Source organism: Macrosteles quadrilineatus, unplaced genomic scaffold (genome assembly GCF_028750875.1).
Source record: "Macrosteles quadrilineatus isolate MER2022 unplaced genomic scaffold, UCM_ALF_1.0 Scaffold_4__1_contigs__length_99947679, whole genome shotgun sequence".
NCBI lineage: Eukaryota > Metazoa > Arthropoda > Insecta > Hemiptera > Cicadellidae > Macrosteles > Macrosteles quadrilineatus.
In genome coordinates this window covers 40,872,579-40,892,320 of record NW_026542597.1, presented here as the reverse complement: position 1 = coordinate 40,892,320, position 19,742 = coordinate 40,872,579, and the positions used below count along the sequence as shown (strand labels likewise).

General features: G+C 37.0%; 1 protein-coding gene across 3 annotated transcripts; it reads right to left on the bottom strand.

Moving 5' to 3' along the window:
• Positions 1 to 784: 784 nt before the first annotated feature.
• Positions 785 to 18,612, bottom strand: LOC128991774 (adenosine 5'-monophosphoramidase HINT1-like). Of its 3 annotated transcripts, none has more exons than XM_054414958.1 (4): positions 18,429 to 18,612; positions 18,172 to 18,341; positions 17,329 to 17,433; positions 785 to 1,148 (listed from the first exon to the last, which is right to left on the bottom strand). In XM_054414958.1, the coding sequence occupies exons 2-4, from the start codon at positions 18,280 to 18,282 to the stop codon at positions 981 to 983; spliced, it is 384 nt and encodes a 127-aa protein (XP_054270933.1). In that variant the 5' UTR covers positions 18,283 to 18,341; positions 18,429 to 18,612; the 3' UTR covers positions 785 to 980. The 3 variants fall into 3 exon arrangements, with proteins under 3 accessions (XP_054270933.1, XP_054270934.1, XP_054270932.1); XM_054414959.1 differs by having other exon boundaries at positions 18,474 to 18,612; XM_054414957.1 differs by having other exon boundaries at positions 18,172 to 18,467.
• Between the last annotated feature and the right edge of the window lie 1,130 nt (positions 18,613 to 19,742).

Below are 19,742 nucleotides of genomic sequence, written 5' to 3'. Positions count from 1 at the left end.
AACCAGAGTAGTTGGTATATTTATAGCAAAATAAACATCAAGCAACTGAGGTTTTTATTACAAATGTTTGATGTTACGTAACTATAATATAATACCCCACCACAGCAAATCTGCAGACTAAGCAAATTTCCATTTTCCTAATATGTTTTCACTTAAATATTTCACTAAACAGATCCAATTTATTCCCTATTTAAATAAAAAAATTTGTTTATTTTCATACCAAGCTATCAACATTTCAATAAAAAAAACATACCTCAATACCTTCCCTTTAGCAGCAAACCTAAGTACTCACTAAAATTAATGTTATTTAAATAAGAAATACTATTTAAGGGAACATTTTCATTTTAGTAGAAATCCAGCCAGGTAAATCCTGCAGGTTTGCTGCGGCGGGGGTATTTTTTTATTTTTTATTTCAAATTTTGGAGAAATGTAATTTTTGGTTAAGACTTGGGCCAAAGCATGCATTAGATTGTTAAACTAGCTTGGTAAATGACTCAATGACTTATCATTCGTTATGCAATGCAGTGAAGTCAAGAACTCTTTTAAAATGTGCAATACGCGCATGGGCCGGTTCGGGTGTAGTCCTAAGGTGTTAGATTTTGTTTTTAAATATGTGAAAAATACTAAACACGACTAAATTTTTAACCTCAACTGGCAGTCACTATGGTTTACCCTGAAACGGAGGTAGGCGCACACTGTGAGCAGCTAAGTTTTATTAACAAACTAAAATGTTTAGAAAAAGAGTAGAAGGTTGTAATATTTAAAAAGTACACAACTATCCAACCTGCTTTTGAAAATTATTTATTGAATCACAACTAACTTAAGACTATGTAACAGTTAAACTCCAAATTGATATTGAATAAACCTATTTAATAAATGTTTGCTATTACATGTAAAAGTCATAAAATTTTAATTGAATAATATTTTTCAAGTGTGATACAAAATTTCCCAATGCTAATAAATTTACAATCTAGGTCGGTTTAGCCTGGGGGCCACTTGAGCTGTCGGCCGCCGAGGATGTGTAAGTGGAGGTGGTAGACAGACTGACAGCCGTTTCGGCCATTGTTGACTACCAGTCGGTAGCCATCCTCCTCCAAACCGAGGTCTTTAGCCACTTTGGCTGCCGTCACCATCAGATGGCCTAGAAGCTGTTTGTAAACAAATTGGTTGAAATTAGTGTTTAAGCGCCAGATTATCATAAAATAAATCACATTAAATAAACAATAAAATATTTTCATTTTTATATTTCATTTTACAATAATGATTAAAACTGCAGTTTAACACGTTAGCTGCGAGAATTCCATTTCGGGGCGGTCAAAATTCTACGGAACCTCAGCGTGCCAGCGATCAGTGAACACAATAGTGATACAAATATTTCAGTCTTGACAGCAGCAAAAAAGCGGTGGTAATGGTTCTGTTGTAACCCGAGAGTGGACGTAGTTCACTGAAAAACTCACAGATAGCAGTACCGCCTGCATCCGTAGCCAGTGTCTTTGTAATGTGGCTCTTAGAGACAAAAAGCATTGCCAGACGGGATTTTATGGGGAATTTTATTACCAACCTAAACCCAGCGTACACCAAATTAAAGTATATGACCGGCACAACATGTGGACATAGTTTAGTTGATCCCCGATAAATGCGGAGGTCACAGTGGACCAACTTGTATAACACTGCACTGTGACTCCGACCGGAGTCGTACGCACGCTGTACCAGTATGGCATGACTCCGATCGGAGTTGTCAGCAGCAAACATGTCAACATTTGTTTGTTATTCATACTATTTTTTATTATTTACAGAATTTCTTTGCATACAACGTGCTAGCATCACCAAACTCGTGGCTGAGCTGATCCGTGAACATGCAACATAAAATTGTCCATGATAAAAACAATCCTTTCTTAGATCTAGTCCTGCGATCTTAAGTGACTGTCTCTGTGCTTTGTTTATGGTTCCTCACAACAAGTTCAACAATTGCTTTGCACACAGTTAGTGTGTGTATGTGTATAAAGAGAATTATGAATGAGAGTGAAGTAAATAAACACGCACCATCTCCTCTGAGGTGAATGATATTGTGTGGAACGAACTCGCCAATAACATTTAAAACCTCTGTCCATAGTATGAAATGGTTTAAACAACTACAAAAATATTAACAGAACCCTATATCATAAGTACCTAAAGATTAAAATGCAATAAAAAACTAGGTTCAATTCTACTTTCTTCAACAATTATCAGACATATCAGAAGTTGATTTAAAACTAAAATGCCACAATAAATTAGGCTAATTTCACAGACACACAAATATGATGTTTATATGGTCCGAAATGACACTAGTTAACAGCTGATGATTAAATAAATTGCAAACAATTGTAAACAAAAACCCAAAAACAAATTATTCTTCCTATACAAAATCCATGCTAACTTTGACCTTCTGTAGGCCAAAGCCCTTTGGGAATTTTGTAAAATCGCTCCTTGTCTGCCTATGCTAAGAGAGGAATATGTACATGCAAAATCTCATACTTCTAGGTGCTATGGTTTGGCCTATGCGTTGATCGGAATTTCACTTGCTCGTGAGAAATTTAAAAAAAAACACTACTATTTGACTGTTAAAAATTAATTAATAAGTAATTGACAAGGCTGAGACAACTGAAATCAGCATGTCAAGGAATTCCAGCTTTAACAGTAAGGGTGCGTTCACAAAGAAAGCTGATTACAAGTAACTTACTTTCAGCGCTTGTTCCAAGCGCTTGAGAATGCTGTTGTGTGTTCACAACAAACGCTTGCATTTCAAGCTCAGTGTAGTCTCAGCTCTGGTTGAGACAATATCTTCCTCAAGTGATAAAGAGTTTTTTTTTTATTGAAAATTTAGAATTAAAAATTCGTAGAAGGAAAGTTTGTGTTCATGCAATTAACCGCGGAAGAGGTAGGTTCGGGAATACCACCATTTATTCCCTCAATTGAAATTGGACAAAGTGAGGGTTTTTCTTATATTAGCATGGAGTTAACCACGTTTAATTACATCCTCAAAAAAATTGAATGTGTTTTGGTGAAGTTTTGGGGGAGGTTGGCATAAGCAACCTATCCATGCACCAGAACAAATTTTGTAGCCTACCAATAATAAAACCTAAAAAATACTCGAAGGGAGTTTTAAACACCCTATGTAGCTGATTAATTATGATGCAAATAATATTGTGAGATATATTCAAATGATTAATTTTCTAGGTAAATAAAGTAAAAGTATACAAGTTTCATCTATAAAAATCCAACACTTAATTAATATTGAATTAAATGTGTTTCTCTATCATCTTAATACATATGTTATATTTGTCCCATTGGTTACGTTATTGAAAATTCTAGGGTAATATATATTTTTGGAAATTGGAAGCCCTAAATACTTGAGCTATCAACTAATCATAATCCATACTGCACTGTTAGTAGTTTGTAACTGACTGGTTCGGTCAACAAGCGCTGGAAAACAAGTACGAAACGTTCTTGCGTGCTTGTCAGAGCTTGTAACAAGCGCTTGCTAGCCGGGGCAAGCTTTGTCTGTGAACGCACCCGCTTGATACTATGTTAACTTTTCTCACGCCGGTTCGAGCTTGCAAGAGCTTGCCAACAAGCGCTTGTAACCAGCTTTCTTTGTGAACGCACCCTAACCCCATGACCGAATTCTCAAAACTATGCTAGAGGGTTATTTATTGGCACAGAAGTACAACATGTTGACCGACGTGACGAAGGTAAAAAATCAAACTTACACAGCTTAAAGGTGGGCTTTCTATGAAGTAAGAACGTGCCTTCTTAACAAACAGATATTTTTCCTCAAATAAAAGCATAGATGTAATATGCATTACACTGATGAAATCGCGGAAGTGTTTACCACAAAAGATCCAACAATATGATTTTAATACTATTTAAAAAGAAGAGAAACCAGTTAACATAGAAATAATATCTCCGAAGACAACGGCATGGGAAATATTTTATTCATTGAATGCTTATAAACCATACTTTGTAACTAACGCAATAGTGCCAATAGTCATTATTGTTTTTACACTTATCTTCTATATATTAATAGGCAAGCATGTTTCTTTAAAACCTTTTTTCTCAGCTCGTGTGCATCGCAGGGGAAATCTACGCATACTGTTAGAAAGATATTTGCCTGTAGATGTGCAGAATCCCTTTATAAATTAAAATAGGCTAAACAATAAGCACAAAAAACGAATTTGAAAACTTCAAAAAATTAACATGGACCAACTGGGTTGCCATGATGGTGACGAAATAACAACAAAATGTAAACGGAAAATCAAAACAAATGGAAGAAATCCCAATCACATGTTTTATTTACAGTGTGGGGAGAAAATAGAGAAGTCTGTACATTAATTATTTTTGGTCGAGTTTCGACCACAGGACGACCACTAGTACTCATTAAATAATGCTAAATGCTCACATTTTTTATAATTTCAATCTATTTATCACAGTTAGATAAATTAATGTAAGCCTTAAAAGGACCGTCGATTTCGACGGGTTTCACCTAGTCTAGAAATATTTGATCGTTTTCCATGGAGAAAGAAGTAGAATGAAAAAAATAAGTTTTAAAATCAAATGCAAACCCTGTTTGGTTAAAAGTATTCCTTGATCTGCTTATAATCATATGTCATATTATTTCTTTATTGTTATTGTTTACATTTGATTTATTTACAAGTTGTACACAGATTGAGTTCAGTAATAAAGATACTTTTGTTAAATATGGAAATTAGTAAATTCTATTAAACATGGCGCAGTCAAGAATAATAAAGTAAATAAGGGAATTCAAAAAGAAAAGAAAGATCAAAATGGATTTTAACCCTTTGAGTGCCAACGTCCGGGGAACCGGACGTTTTTAGAACGAGCCAAAAGTGCCAACGTCCGGCTGACCGGACGTTTCGTAATGATCGAACAGTTGTCATAACAACCGAATGGATACTCGGATTCTTTTAACCCATATATTAACATTGAGTCGAAAGTTACTAGATGCGATACATCGATTTTCGTTGGTCGAAATATCGAAAATTCGGTTTTTACGAAATTTTAACCTAAAAATCGCCAGATCGCGCTCGGCATTTTTTGAGCGTTACTTTTATTTCTCGCCTGGCACTCTAAGGGTTAATAAACCTGAAGAGTTGAATGTTGTTAATGGTAATATTGCCACCAATTATAAGAGGTTCAAAGAAGAAATATTACTATACTTTGAAGCAACTGAAACAGACAAAAAGTCAAACAAAGTACAAGTTGCAAGATTGAAGAACCTTTTAGGGGCTGAAGCTTTAAAGCTTTACAACACACTGAAGAGAGATGCAGAAAATGAGGATGAAACAGTCTTAAGTATCTTAAACACGTTGGAAAAACACTGTATTCCTAAAAAGAATGAGACTATGGCAATACATCGTTTCTTAACTCGTAAACAGAGAGATGGGGAAAGTTTTGATAAATATTTGATTGATTTAACCCTCCAAGTGTCCATAGTTAAGGCCTTAATGTCCACCTATTTTTAGCGCATTTGCAAGGTTTTATTAAAACGGATCTGAGAAGCTTAAAACAATGTTAATTCTAATGTTCTATATACCATTTTGTTTGGAAAATCATGGGCTTCAATATCATACATAAAACATAAGGAATATTTGTTTCAAAAAAATTTTTTAGGTGTAAAAAAAAATTATTTTGGAAAAATTGAAAAAAAAATAAGTTTGCGCTCAATGAAATTGTATAAATTATAGGCCTATAAATATTTGAAAATAGCCACTTTGTTCTAAATTTTATGAGGATTACAAATATATAATAATATAAGGAAGTAAATTTGCATATAAATAAGTTATGGGCAAAAAACAGATTTCAGTACATAGTGTTTAGCTAAGAATGCATAGCCTAACCATAGCTAGGAATCTGGCTGATAATTTACATCAATATCACTACCTACTTCTTCAGGATCATCAACCAGCACTTCAAAACCACTTAAATCTTCTTATAATGCACCACGTATATCACTACTTTTGATTCTTAACACTAAAACAATGATAAACGTAATAAAACACATCAGTCATCGGTCCGAGGGTAACCTAGCTGTTTACAAATACACGCACGTCAGCTGTCTGCTACAATTACGATCGGCTCGGAGAACATACAGCGCTGAGACAGACCTCTGGAGAAAGCTTAGAATATAACGGAAAGAACGATACCTAACTCGATCCAGTTCAATCCGATTCAGTCAGTCATAGAGCCTTCGCCGTAAACGATGTCTGCGTGTTGAAAAATCGACAAGTAACACTACACAAAGTGTGCTGCTTGTCGAATTTTCGTCAAGTAACACTGGGAGGGTTAAAGTCACTTGTAAGCCCTTGCGAATTTAGAGATCAAGAAGATAAACTCCTACGGTCCCAAATCATAGTTGGAATTTCCTCTGTTAGCGTTATAGAGGCCTTCTAAGAGACAATGTTCCTCTTGAAAAAGTAATTGATTACTGCAGATGCGTAGAAACAGTAGAAGAAAACTTGAAGCAATTGATGAAAAATTATCAGCCAACCTATATTGATGACGTTACTATTAACAAGACTAAAAAACCACAGACGAATAAGCAAAATTACAGCCAAGCTACAAATGGTAATTCCTCAATAATCAGGCCTAGAGCTTATGATAATGAGGGTGCAAGATGTTCACGATGTGGATATTTTCACAAAGGCCAACCTTGTCCTGCACAAAATAAAGTATGCTTAAAATGTCAAAAACCCAATCACTTTGCTAAAGTATGCAAGACAAAAATTTTTAATGGCCATGAATTAGAATCAACTGCTCAAATTGATGAAACACAGTCAGAGTGGATGCTTAACGATGAAGTAGGGGCTATAGTCAATGTTAAAAGGATCAAAGCAAGTCACTGGACAATAACATTAAATATAAATGCAAAGAAGATTGTATTTAAGATTGACACTGGTGCAGATGTTAATATTCTTTCCACCAAAGATCTTGATAGCTTATCTCTACCTAAGTGCCTAAGTGCTTTGGGGTCAACAATCCATCAACAATCAAGCTTGAGGCTTTTTGTGGGTTCAAGATAATCACAGTGGGGGAAGTAACACTGCCAGTTACAGTGGCTTCTAAATTGTACAACATCACATTTATTGTGGTTGATTCTGAAAAGGCGACGCCAATAATAGGACTTAATTCATCTATTGCAATGGACCTCATCAAGAGAATATCTATTGATGCAGTAGGCCTAAACAAAATACCCGATGTACAAACGCTGGTTGAAGAGAATAAAGATGTATTTGTAAACCAAGGTTGTTTTCCTGAAGTACTGAAACTGAAACTTAAGGAAGGGGCTGTTCCAAGAAGTTCACCTGCCCGTAGAATACCTAACAAATTAATGGATCGTCTTAAGCAGAAGCTGGATTCTTTGGTATCAAGAAACATAATTGAGAAATGTGAATCTGGAGAATGGGTACACAACCTTGTTATAGTGGAAAAACATAAAACTGGAGATTTGAGAGTTTGTCTAGACCCAAAGGAATTGAATAAAAGTTTGATTTGAGACTATGTTTTAATTCCAACTCTTGATGAAATTACCACTAAGTTAGCGAAGAAAAAATACTTCTGTGTGTTTGATTTGAAGGTTGGGTTCCATCAGGTTCCCTTGGATCCAGAGTCTTCAAAACTGTGTACATTTAGCACTCCGTTTGGCACTTATCGTTATTTACAAGCACCATTTGGTCTCTCAGTTCTTCCAGAGTACTTTCATGAAACAATATACCAGATAGTAATATATACCAGATATACAATATAGTATATATACCAATATAGCAATATACCAGATATACAATATAGTGTCATAGACACCCCCAGCATAGTTGACCACAGAGGAATGAGGATGACTGATCATAAATTAATATATTGTTGTATATCTTGTCAGAAAGACAAAAGGGGGTCGAAGCTAATCACATATAGAGATTATTCCAAATTCAATGTTGATACTGCACTAAATATAATTGCTGATATTAACTGGAACTATGTGTACAAATTAGAGTCTCCTGATGAGATAGAGAAATTCATTACCGATAATATAAAGAAGGTGTTTGATGAGGTTGCTCCTGTTGTTTGTAAGAAGGTAACACGGTAAAAGGCTCCTTGGATAAATGAAAAGATTAAAGAATTGTCACTTTTAAAAAATAAGCACCGTAACAAATACTGGAAGACCAGAGATTCTTCGGACTGGTATGAGTACAAGACATCGAGGAATAAATTGAATTCCATGATACTAGAGGCTAAAAAAAGATTCTTCTCTAACAAGCTTGCAAAATGTGAAAAACCTGCAGAGTTCTGGAATTGTTTAAAAATTTGTGAGTGAGATTATAAGTAGTAAGAGAAATAGTGTGCTCCCCCCTGATTTAGATATTAACAGAATAAATGAATATTTCACCAATATGGGATCGGGAAAAGATATAGATATTGAGATACTGAATATATTTCAAAAAGATAAAAAACACGGAGATAATGATAGGTTTAATTTCAAACGTATTACAGAAAATGATGTTAAGGAGGCAATGAACTCGATAAAATCAAAAGCTCTAGGTGCTGATGATATATCTATAGAAATGATAAAATCTGTTAGCCCATATGCATTAGGAGCAATTACACATTTATTAAATATGAGCCTGGCCTCTGGTGTTTTTCCTAGCAGTTGGAAGATTGCCTACGTGAAACCTTTGCCTAAAGTTGCTACGCCAAAAACGGGAGAGAGGGGATGAACTTGCTTGAGTGAACGCGTGTTCAGTTCGGCTCCGTGATTTTTGATGCTACATTTGTTTTAAATTGACAGTTATTTATTGTTTTAGTGTATATACAAGAAGTTCCATAGTTTATCTTCGTATTGTTTTACTTAATTTATTGGTCTATTTAATATTAGTGAATATAAAGTTGTTTAAAGTTTTCTAACCTCAAAGAAAATTTTATGTTTCGTTCGCCACAGAAGTTGCGATCCGGTACCAAAGGCAAGTCGGTGCTGCTGTCCAGTGGCGGTAAAGAAGAACTCCAGCGCTCGTTATCAGACCCGGCTGCAGCTCCAGCGACGAGTACCGGTACTGCCAAAACAACAACAATGCCAGCCGGCCGCACTGACAACGTCGACGCGGCTCTACTCGCGGCAATACAGACGGCAGTGGAGAAGGCTGTACAAGTAGCAGTGGAAGCAGCATTAGCAACATTTAATGAAGTCATAGGCAAGCTGCAAGATGATGTTAGTTATTTAAGAAATAAGCTAAATGTGGCCAACGAGAGGCTGGAGGACAGGACTGATGAGTTGGAGCAATACCAGTGACGGGACAATATTCGTGTGTTTGGCATTGAAGAGAAGAAGGATGAAGATACGGATGCTCTGGTGGTTGAGTTATGCCGCAAAAAACTCGGAATCGATGTTCCCAGGGACGCCATCTCACGGTCGCATCGCGTCGGTCCACATCAGGAGTTGGAGGATGGTGAGTTGGTGCGACACCGACCGATAATAGTTCGATTTACATCCTACAGAACACGTCGTGCAGTCTTTGAGTCGAAGAAGAAGCTGAAAGGATCTGGCATAATCATCAGGGAGGACCTGACACATCGTCGACTTCAGGTGTATCGGAGGGTCGTGTCAAAATACGGCGCCAAAAATGTATGGACACTCGACGGCAGGGTGCTGTGGGTGAACAAAGGGGAGAAGCACGTGGCAACGAGTATGGCAGACCTTCCGCCCGAGGTGCGAAACACGACGCCGCCCGAGGTGCGAAACACGACGCCGACTGGCTCCAGGACCAACTCACCCAGATAAGATTTTAGTCTTGATTAGTTTTCATTTAATTAATGCTAACAAATTGTCTTTCGCATCAGCTTTTTATTTTTCTAACAGTATATGTTTTCTTTTTTATACAAAAGCAATATTTTAAGTTAGTTACTGTAAATCATTACAAGACGATTATTCTTTTTTTACTGTAATATACTCCTGGTTAACTATTACTATATCTGTTTAATTTATAGGACTAATAAGTTTCGTTTCATCTATGTTATGTCTACAGTTAGTAAATAATGAGGGATAAATGATTTATTATAGTTATTTACATGCAAAGCGCTTATTTTATTTATTTTTAAAATAATTTTAATTCTTATTTCAATTCAGTATTTGTTTCATATTTCAGTTAATATATACAGTACATTTGTTACCCGTATTGTATTGTTATAAATTGCATTCTTTCTAGGTAGGCCTAACTTAAACTCGTTACAAAACATTGTATATTTTTTACCTGCCTTTTTTAAATATATTTATGAATATGAAATAGGTCTGTATCTGAATATAGTACATTTGCTTAGGAAAGCTTAGTCAAAACTGTAAATTTACAATTATTTTCTTATTTATAGGCTATACATTTTGAGAAAATTTAATTTATTTACTAATACAATGCTTATTATTTTCGGAGTCTATACTGTTTCACGTGTTTAGTAAAAAAAAAAAAAAAAATAATAAAATAAATAATAGTAGGTAATAATAAAAATAAAATAAAATACAAATTTTGCTAGGAGATTCATGCAGTTTACTTCATGTATTGAGTTGAGTGAGTGGTTGCATGTGTGTGTGTATGTGTCAGTGATCACGATGTTTGTGTGTGCCTGTGATGTGCCTGCCGTGGCGCTGCGACCCGTAGACCCAGGATAGCTAGTCCATGTCTTGGTGCTCGTCACACCGGCCGGCTTATCACTCCCCTCTCACCCCCCTCCCAGCACCCACTATCAACTGCCGACTATCTCTCTCGCTCCTTATCTCCTTACCCCAAGAAACTAAAGGCGGCACACATCAACGCCCAGTCACTGCGCTCCCATATTGATGAGGTTAGGGAGATATTCAAATACAGGGATTTTGATTTGATAGCTGTTTCGGAATCTTGGTTGAAGCCGAGTATTTCATCTCATGAAGTGATCACTTTGCAAATTGCGAGGTGTTCCTCAAGGTAGTTGTTTAGGCCCTGTGCTGTTCAATTTATACACGTCTGACTTGCCCAGAAGTGTAAAATATTGTACAGCACACTTGTATGCTGATGACTGTCAATTACACTTGTCATACAAGCCAGACATGACATCCGCAGCAATTGAACTCATCAATGCTGATTTGCACAGCATTTTTCAATGGTCTGTCATGAATGGCCTTGGATTGAACGTTGACAAGTGTGTTGTCATGCATACTGGACCACATATTCTAATGCAGGAGTTGAGAAAATCTGACATTAAAGTCACCCTTGATGGCATGGGATTGTCTGTCTGTGACACTGTCAACACGCTTGGTGTTGTACTTGACAAAGACCTCTCTTTTTCTGACCACGTCACATCTGCAGTCCAACGCGCAGTGGGAAGATTGAGAGGTCTTAGCAGATTCAAAACTCTCCTGCCAGAATTTGCCAAAACGCAACTCATGCGGTCCTTGGTCCTTCCAGCCTTCACATATTGCTTTCCTGCATATGGAAACAGCATCTCTAAGGAGGATATGGCAAGAGTTCAGAGAATTCAAAATTCTGCCATAAGGTTCATTTTTGGCCTTAGTCGCTTTGAACACGTGTCCTCCTACAGAGATGCTGCTAAGCTCATCCCAATGGATGACATGTGCAGAAAGCTGACCTGCTGCCTGGTCCACAAAGTGCTCACGCTGGGAGAGCCTCATTACCTCAGCGAGAGGCTGAAGTACAGGAGGGAGATCTGTCTGCGTAGTACTCGCTCCGACCGCAAGCTTCACTTTCCTAAAGTGAGGATTGAGGCTGGAAGAAAGTCTTTTTCTTATTTCGGCCCGCAGTTGTACAATGGCCTCCCTCAAGAGATTAAGTGTTCAAAATCGTACAACACATTCAGGGCCGCAATGAAAAAAACAAATGTAAAATGTATATTGTAATTATTCTATTGTAATTTGTTTGTATATACTTATGTAAATATATTAGGATAGTTTAGATTTAGTGACTTGAGTTAGTTTGAAAACCATGTATTATGAAACTCGCTCGCAAATAAAGGCCTTTTTATTTATTTATTTATTTAACAACATCAAAGTTTTTTAGTGACGTTAAGGGGGTAGTAGTGTACTTTGACGATATACTGTGTGCAGCAGAAACAAAAGAAGAGTTGTACAAAATTGTAGCCTACTTGAGTTATCAATGTGGCAAGGAAAAGCCACATTCAACTGAATAAGGATAAAATTCAATACTTTTTTGAAAAAGTGTGATTTTTAGGACAAGAATTTGATTGTAATGGTGTTAAGCCTGACTGTGAAACAAGTTAAAGAAGAAAGCTCAAGAACTTGTTTACTGGCCTGGATTAATTTCAGATTTGAAAAATCTTATTGATAGCTGTGCTACTTGCGCTAAGTTTATGCGAGCAAAATTGAAAGAGCCACTTCAACCTCATGAAGTTTTTGACATGCCTTTTTACAAGGTAGCGGCAGACATAGCTGATTTCGACAATCAAAGTTATTTAGTGTTAATAGATTATTACTCAAGATGGATTGAAGTTGAGCGTATTCGAGATAAAAAAGCAACAACTGTCATTGCAGCATTGAAGCCAATTTTTGCTCGTTTTGGAATACGAAGTATTTTTGTAAGTGACAATGTCCCATTCAACTATTATGAATTCATTGACTTCAGTAAATTGTGGAAGTTTAAAGTAAAGTTTACTAGCCCCATTATCCTCGCAGTAATGGACTCGCGGAGAAAGCAGTGGGTTAAGTCAATGTTGCAAAAGTCAAAGCATGAAAAGTCAGACTTTAGTTTATATCTGCTAAATTATCGGTCATCTCCAGTTGCGAATCTTAGGTATTCTCCTTCGCAACTACTTCAAAGTAGAGTTCTGAACACTAAGATACCTGTAACACCATCAAAACTTAAACCACAGATTATTGATGATAAAGAAGTGACAAGCAAACTTGGCCAGGGTATGCAGTATAATAGAACAGCACTAAAGAAAACCAGTGTTTTCATGAAGGGACAAAAAGTATTAACCCTCACTTTGTGTAGTGTCATGCGTCGCTGCAGCGACTCACGAACACTGTTTACGGCAAAGGCTCTATGACTGACTGAATCGGATTGAACTGGATCGAGTTAGGTATACATTATAAGAAGATTTAAGTGATTTTGAAGGGCTGGTTGATGATCCTGAAGAAGTAGGTAGTGATATTGATGTAAATTATCAGCCAGATTCCTAGCTATGGTTAGGCTTTTTATTCTTAGCTAAACGCAATGTACTGAAATCTGTTTTTCACTCATAACTTATTTATTTGATAACTTATCTCACTATATGATTATATATTTGTAATCCTCATAAAATTTAGAACAAAGTGGCTATTTTCAAATATTTATAGGCCTATAATTTATACAATTTCATTGAGCGCAAACTTATTTTTTTTTTCCAAAATATATTTTTTTTACCTAAAAAATTTTTTTTAAACAAATGTTCCTTATGTTTTATATATAATATTGAAGCCCATGATTTTCCAAACAAAATGGTATATAGAACAGTATAATTAACATTGTTTTTAAGCTTCTCAGATCCGTTTTAATAAAACCTTGCAAATGAGCTAAAAATAGAGGCAGACATTAACACGTTCACTGCGTTATATATTTTCCCGCATTATTACACTGGTGCGTTACGAGATCTATAGGTCTCGTCCGCTATGATTACCCAGGTGCGATACGAGACCCTGAGATTACGTTGCGCAGTAATCTTTTGCGCATCATAACCTCAAAATAAATGGAGAGTGGGCGCTCTGTGTTTGTTTATTTGAACCAGTACAATGTTGACAATCTTCAGCCAGCCCAGGAACTGAATATGACGTCATTGTACGAGACCCCGAGATCTCGTATCGCACATTTGTAATACTTCATAATTTATTTGTATTTATTTACAATAAAACATGTGATTTCTATTTATTTACAATAATCGACTGCAATAAAATTAATATTTTATCACTTTATAGATATAAAATTAAACTTTTTATAATAATACGTTTTCTCATGGCTGATTCTAGGGTAAAAAATTATAAATGAATAATATGTTTGCACATTATTTATTCCATTACAATTTTAAAACATGGATTGCAATATAGAAAAAATGTGTAATATTATTATACAAAATAAAAATTCCAATGTTTTAAGTGTTGAATGAAAATATCTAAACAAATATACTGTAGTAATAAAATATTTTGTCAAATAAGCCTTTCAAGATTCTTATATTTTTCATACGAATAAAATGTTGATGTTCTCAAAGACACTGAATACTAAAATTAAAATTACACATGTTTCTCATTGAAACATTCCAGGCAAAAAAAGGGTTGGTCTGGACAGTCTTTGCAGAAGGTGTTCACTGTTTTGGTTTTCTTATCAGCCTCTCTTGAAGAGGATGTTTTCCTTAGTTTCTCATAGCATCCCCTGCAACGACGCCTTTTCTTCTTTCCCTCACCCTCTGATTTGCTGAGAGAATGAGCTGGCCTCTTTCTTTGTGGTGGTGTCATATGTCTTACAGGAGCCTCGTCCAGGCCCATTAGGCTTAAAGCAACTGATTCCCTAAACTTAAGCATAGGCATTTTGTCGTTGTTCAGCTTCCCGTAAATAACCCACGAGTTCACCAATGTGGTTCCCGTGATGAGCTCAAGGGCAACTTTTTTATACCACTTGAGATTTCTTCGTAACGTTGTGTAGTATGACGACATCTGATCACTGTAGTCAACTCCCTTCTTCACGTTATTATAGTCAAGCACACACTTACGTTTCAGTATCGGCTCATTTGTTCTATTTCTTCTCCCTGAATTTACTAGGGCACTGTCATGATTAGGGGATGATGACACCATTGTCACGTTTCTTTTGTCCGTCCATTTTACCACTTTCGTACCATGCTGGCACTTAAATCCAATGCATTGGCCCCTTTTCAACTTAGTTTTCAATCCTTAAGGCAATCCCTTTCTGTTCACATTTACTGTTCCACACATCCTCGTTTTCAGTTCTAGGAGTTTTTCGACGATGGGTATGCCAGTGTAAAAGTTGTCAGTTATTAAGGTCCTTCCTTTGTTGAGAAATCCTTCAATCAGGACATCGTCACTTTCAAAATCCCCCATTAGATCTAAAACCACATCATAGGTGTGCCCATGGGGGCTGTTTGTGCTCTTCCCAGCATACAAAATCATTTTAAGTGTATAGCCGTCAACTGTACACAGCTTATACACTTTCACTCCATACTTATGGGCCTTATTCTTTATGTATTGTTTGAAAACAAGCCTCCCTCGCCATGGTATCATTGTTTCGTCTATTACAAGATCCTTGCCAGGTTCCAACGTATACATGTATGCTGAGTTGAGGTAATTCACAATTACTCTTATCTTAGCTAAACGGTCATTTTGGTCAGGAATCCGTTCATTATTCACAAAATGCCAAAACTTCTTTATCAACAAGAAGCGGTCTCTCGTCATGGTTTGTTTAATCAACGGGTTTCCATATAACGGATTCTTAGACCAATACAAATTGATGTGCGGCAGTTGAACTAGGCCCATACAAATCATAATACCTACGAATTTTTTCATTTCAGCAGATGTTGTGGGAAGCCAATCATTAGACCTTGATTTTGCAGAAGGTTGGTTAGATGATAAAAATTGAATAGCATACCTGTTTGTTTCTTGGGCCATGTAGTCCCAGAGCTCTTCGTCTAGAAAGTGGAGATAAATATCAATAGGTGAAGCCGGGTTGTCAACGTTAATGTTCACTTTTGAATTTCCACAAAACTCTTCAAAATAAACTGTCTCAGGTAAAGTAAAAGGTGATTTGTCTTCGACCCAACAGCACCCGAATTGGTTTATGTCAGGTCCTTCCGATGTGCTGGTACCACCTGAGGTCGTGATCGTGCCCCTACCACCTCCACCGACTGTTCCATCTTCCTCACCTCGTCCACCAACTGTTCCATCTTCGCCGCCTCCGCCGACTGTTCCATCGTCCCCGCCTCTGCCGACTGCTCCGTCGTCCCCGCCTTCGCCCATTGTCCAATCGTCTCCGCCTCCGCCGAGTGTGTGGTTGACAAGATGTCTGCCGGTTAGTTTACGGCGTTGGTCACAATCTTGACGAAATGTTCTCCCATCCGTCATCGCTGTCACATCCATCTCGCAGTTGTCATCTTCATCGTTTTCTCCATCGCCACCTGACGAAGCATCGTCCGATGATGGTACATAGTCAGGATCTTCAATATCGCTTCCATCGAAATCACATAGTTCTTGCTCATCGTCACTACTTTCGGATAATGCACTACTAGGTACCGGCCCATCCAATCCTTCCGTAACCAGTTGTTCCAAGAAAGCACTATTACTGGCATTCACAACAATAAGTTTTGGTCGTTTACGCGTATTGTACACCTTAGCAGGATCGTCAGGGACTTGAGGGTCGTCAGGGTTGTCCTCATCGGACGAAAACATACTTACAAAAACTCAATAAACAGTGTACACACAGTTAACCACACTAAAACGCAATGATTAGGTTAGCTTTCAATATACCAACAAATAACCCTAGCGCTCTCTGTTGATGTTAGACTACTATCGCCACCTGTGGCGCTTGGAGCAACTATTTTTGATACGAGATCCAGAGGTCTCGTATCGTAATAAAGTAAAGGTTTATTACTTCAGTGCGTTACGAGATCTATGTATCTCGTTTGTTTCATGAATGCCAGCTGTTTCAGCAATAAAAATACATTATTTATGTACAAGTTTCATTTATTTACGATAATCGTAGGTCAAAATATCAATGTCGTAATTTACGGAAAAATAGCAAGTTGTCGGTCCCGCACCACGGGCTAGGTGCGATACGAGACCCCGGGATCTCGTAACGCAGTGAACGTGTTAAGGCCAAAACAAGGGACACTCGGAGGGATAATCAGGAATGTTTCCAACCTTCAGTGGGAAGAAGGGTTAATAGTTGATGTGCTGGGAAACAGATCATACATTGTTGAAGTAAATGGGAGAAAGTTGCGTCGTAATTCGTGGTATATTCGACCCTTCATTGAACGTACCAGAACAAGGATAGTCAAAGCTCCAAAAAAATTAGATTTGTGAAAAGGGGCATGTTTGGTTAAAAGTATTCCTTGATCTGCTTATAATCATATGTCATATTATTTCTTTATTGTTATTGTTTACATTTGATTTATTTACAAGTTGCACACAGATTGAGTTCAGTAATAAAGATACTGTTGTTAAATATGGAAATTAGTAAATTCTATTAAACAACCCCTAAAACACATATTTACAGTACCGAAACTGGAAAAAGTAATGGATTAACTCACCTCACTATCTGATGGCACTGCATTCGAAAGCATCGAGATGGGTTTTCTTGGAATCACCAAGAAGTGAACAGGAGCTTGGGGATTCACATCATGAAATGCCACACACTAAAACACATCAAAATGCATCTACAGTAGGCCTAATATGAAACTATAGGTCTAAAGAATATTAGTTTCAAAGGTGCATTGTCTTTCAGGGACTTTTCTGGTAGTTAAAGGTGGCAATTCAATATTTTAGACAAACTTGGCCATCCTTAGCCAGGCTAAACATGGCCTGATGTTGGATTTAAGACTTCCACACCAATGCCAACACACTTAGTCCAAGAAATAACACAGAGGATGAAAGACCTCCCATCGTGTGTCCATCGTCGCGTTGTCTGATCCGATCGACCCGACCGCGATACTAAGTTACTTAGTGAGCGTGTGTGTACTGTACTGAGACTAGGCCTTAAGTCTTAGTGATCAAAATAACCGATTTAGGTAGGGTAATTACTTATTGGGTAATTTCCAAATCTGTTGGCACAAACGACCGAATGAAAATATCGATTATGCGATTGTTTCATTAGATATATTGTTTGGTTAGGTTAACTAACTAACCAAATGATATAGTACTATCGAACAATCGATCGTTATTTGTTTGTGCCAACAGATGGTTAGTTAGGTTAGGTTAACTTTACCTACCTAACCAAACCACATATCGAATAATCGATATTTCCATTCGGTTGTTTTTGCCAACAGATATGGAAGTGTATCGTTACATCTAGGCTAAATACAATTTTTCTTGACCTATTTGAACGTAACCGGGATGATACGTTCCCTGTGGTTCTTGGGAAGTGAATTGATTACCTTTTCATCCTCGTGAATAAAATTACAAGGGATTTCCTTCCTTAAAATTTTCCCAAATATCGTGTCTGTTCCTGGAGCTGCTTGCTGAGCCAAAGTTTCTTCATTAGACATCGTTTTAGAAGTTGCAAGATTCTTCGTTTTAATTAGACAAGAAGCTGGTACAAGAATGCCTTTGGACAAAAAATTGTGTTTAAGAATAGTTGAAATGAACAAATTCATTCTATTAAGTTAGCATAAGGTTTTCTACAAAAACCTACCTCTTATTTTTATTTTAAATGGGTAATGTAAAGGAGACAACTCACACACAAGTCACAACATTGATGATGTCTGATGTCAGTGGAACCTGATAACTGGGAACTGGTCGTTGGTCGGTCTCGATTCTCGAATAATCAAACAATTAACGAACGATATGATTATAAAATGATCGTCTGCACATTCACAATCACATACCGACTCTCGACGTCTGCTGGCTATTTCACTATTTTTTTAGAATTTTCTGAATCCAGTTTATTACTCATTCCTTTTTGGAATGCTGGATTTGAGCCAAGGGATTTTTTCTTCCGCTTTGGCTTCGGTTGTTTTTTTAGTGTGGCCTTGGATTGGGTAAGTAGACTTCTCATCCCATTGTAAATTTTGAAGCTCGTTTTTCATGTGTAGTTCATGTACGCCACACTGGGCGCTAGTGTCGACGAAATTTTGTTTCTATTATTTTAGGGTTAATTTCTTGATTTGTGCTTTACTGTTTAGTTAAATAACTAAGGGACAATTTATTGTTTATGATTATATCGTATTATTTGGTTAAACGAGGTTTTAAAACGAGGTATTAACGGGAAACAAATTGTAAACAAAACACGACCTCTACATAAACCGTACAGAACTAAGAATAAAATTGTCTTCAGCTGTTCCATTAGGATGAGAAATCTACTATGATTGGGTTACGCCTTGCCATAGATGAAGTGTATAAAACATAGCCCCTTAGGGCACGTCCACCTTTAACTACAGGCCGCGACCTGGGGCCCGTTTCATAATAAACTACAAGTTACAGCTTGTAACTTGTAATTTCCATTAGATTTGCATTGGACGATCAGCTGATTTACTAATAATATTATAGTTCGGCCGCTTAGAAAGCGACCTCCTCCAGCATTGGTTTAGCATTAGCGCGCAGGTCGTTTTCTAAGCGGCCGAACTATAGTTTGTAGTTTATTATGAAATAGGCCATGGGCCCATTTCATAATAAACTACAAGTTACAAGTTACAATTTGTAACTTGTATTTTCCATTAGATTTGCATTGGGCGATCAGCTGATTTACTAATAATATTAGTTTGTACGTTTGTACTTTATTATGAAATGGGCCCCACTCGACGTTCTGTACCCACGGGCATCTCTGCTTCCACATGCACAGAAGCATTGACTATATAACACCACTGTAGTGTCAATGACAGAAGGCCTTGGAACAGTTCCTGGGATAGCAGCTATTTGTTTAATAGCTTCACTGTTTAACTTGTTAGATAGATAGTTGTAGCTTCTTTCAACAGTTGCAGTTGCGAACTGAGCACACAGAGCATCTTTG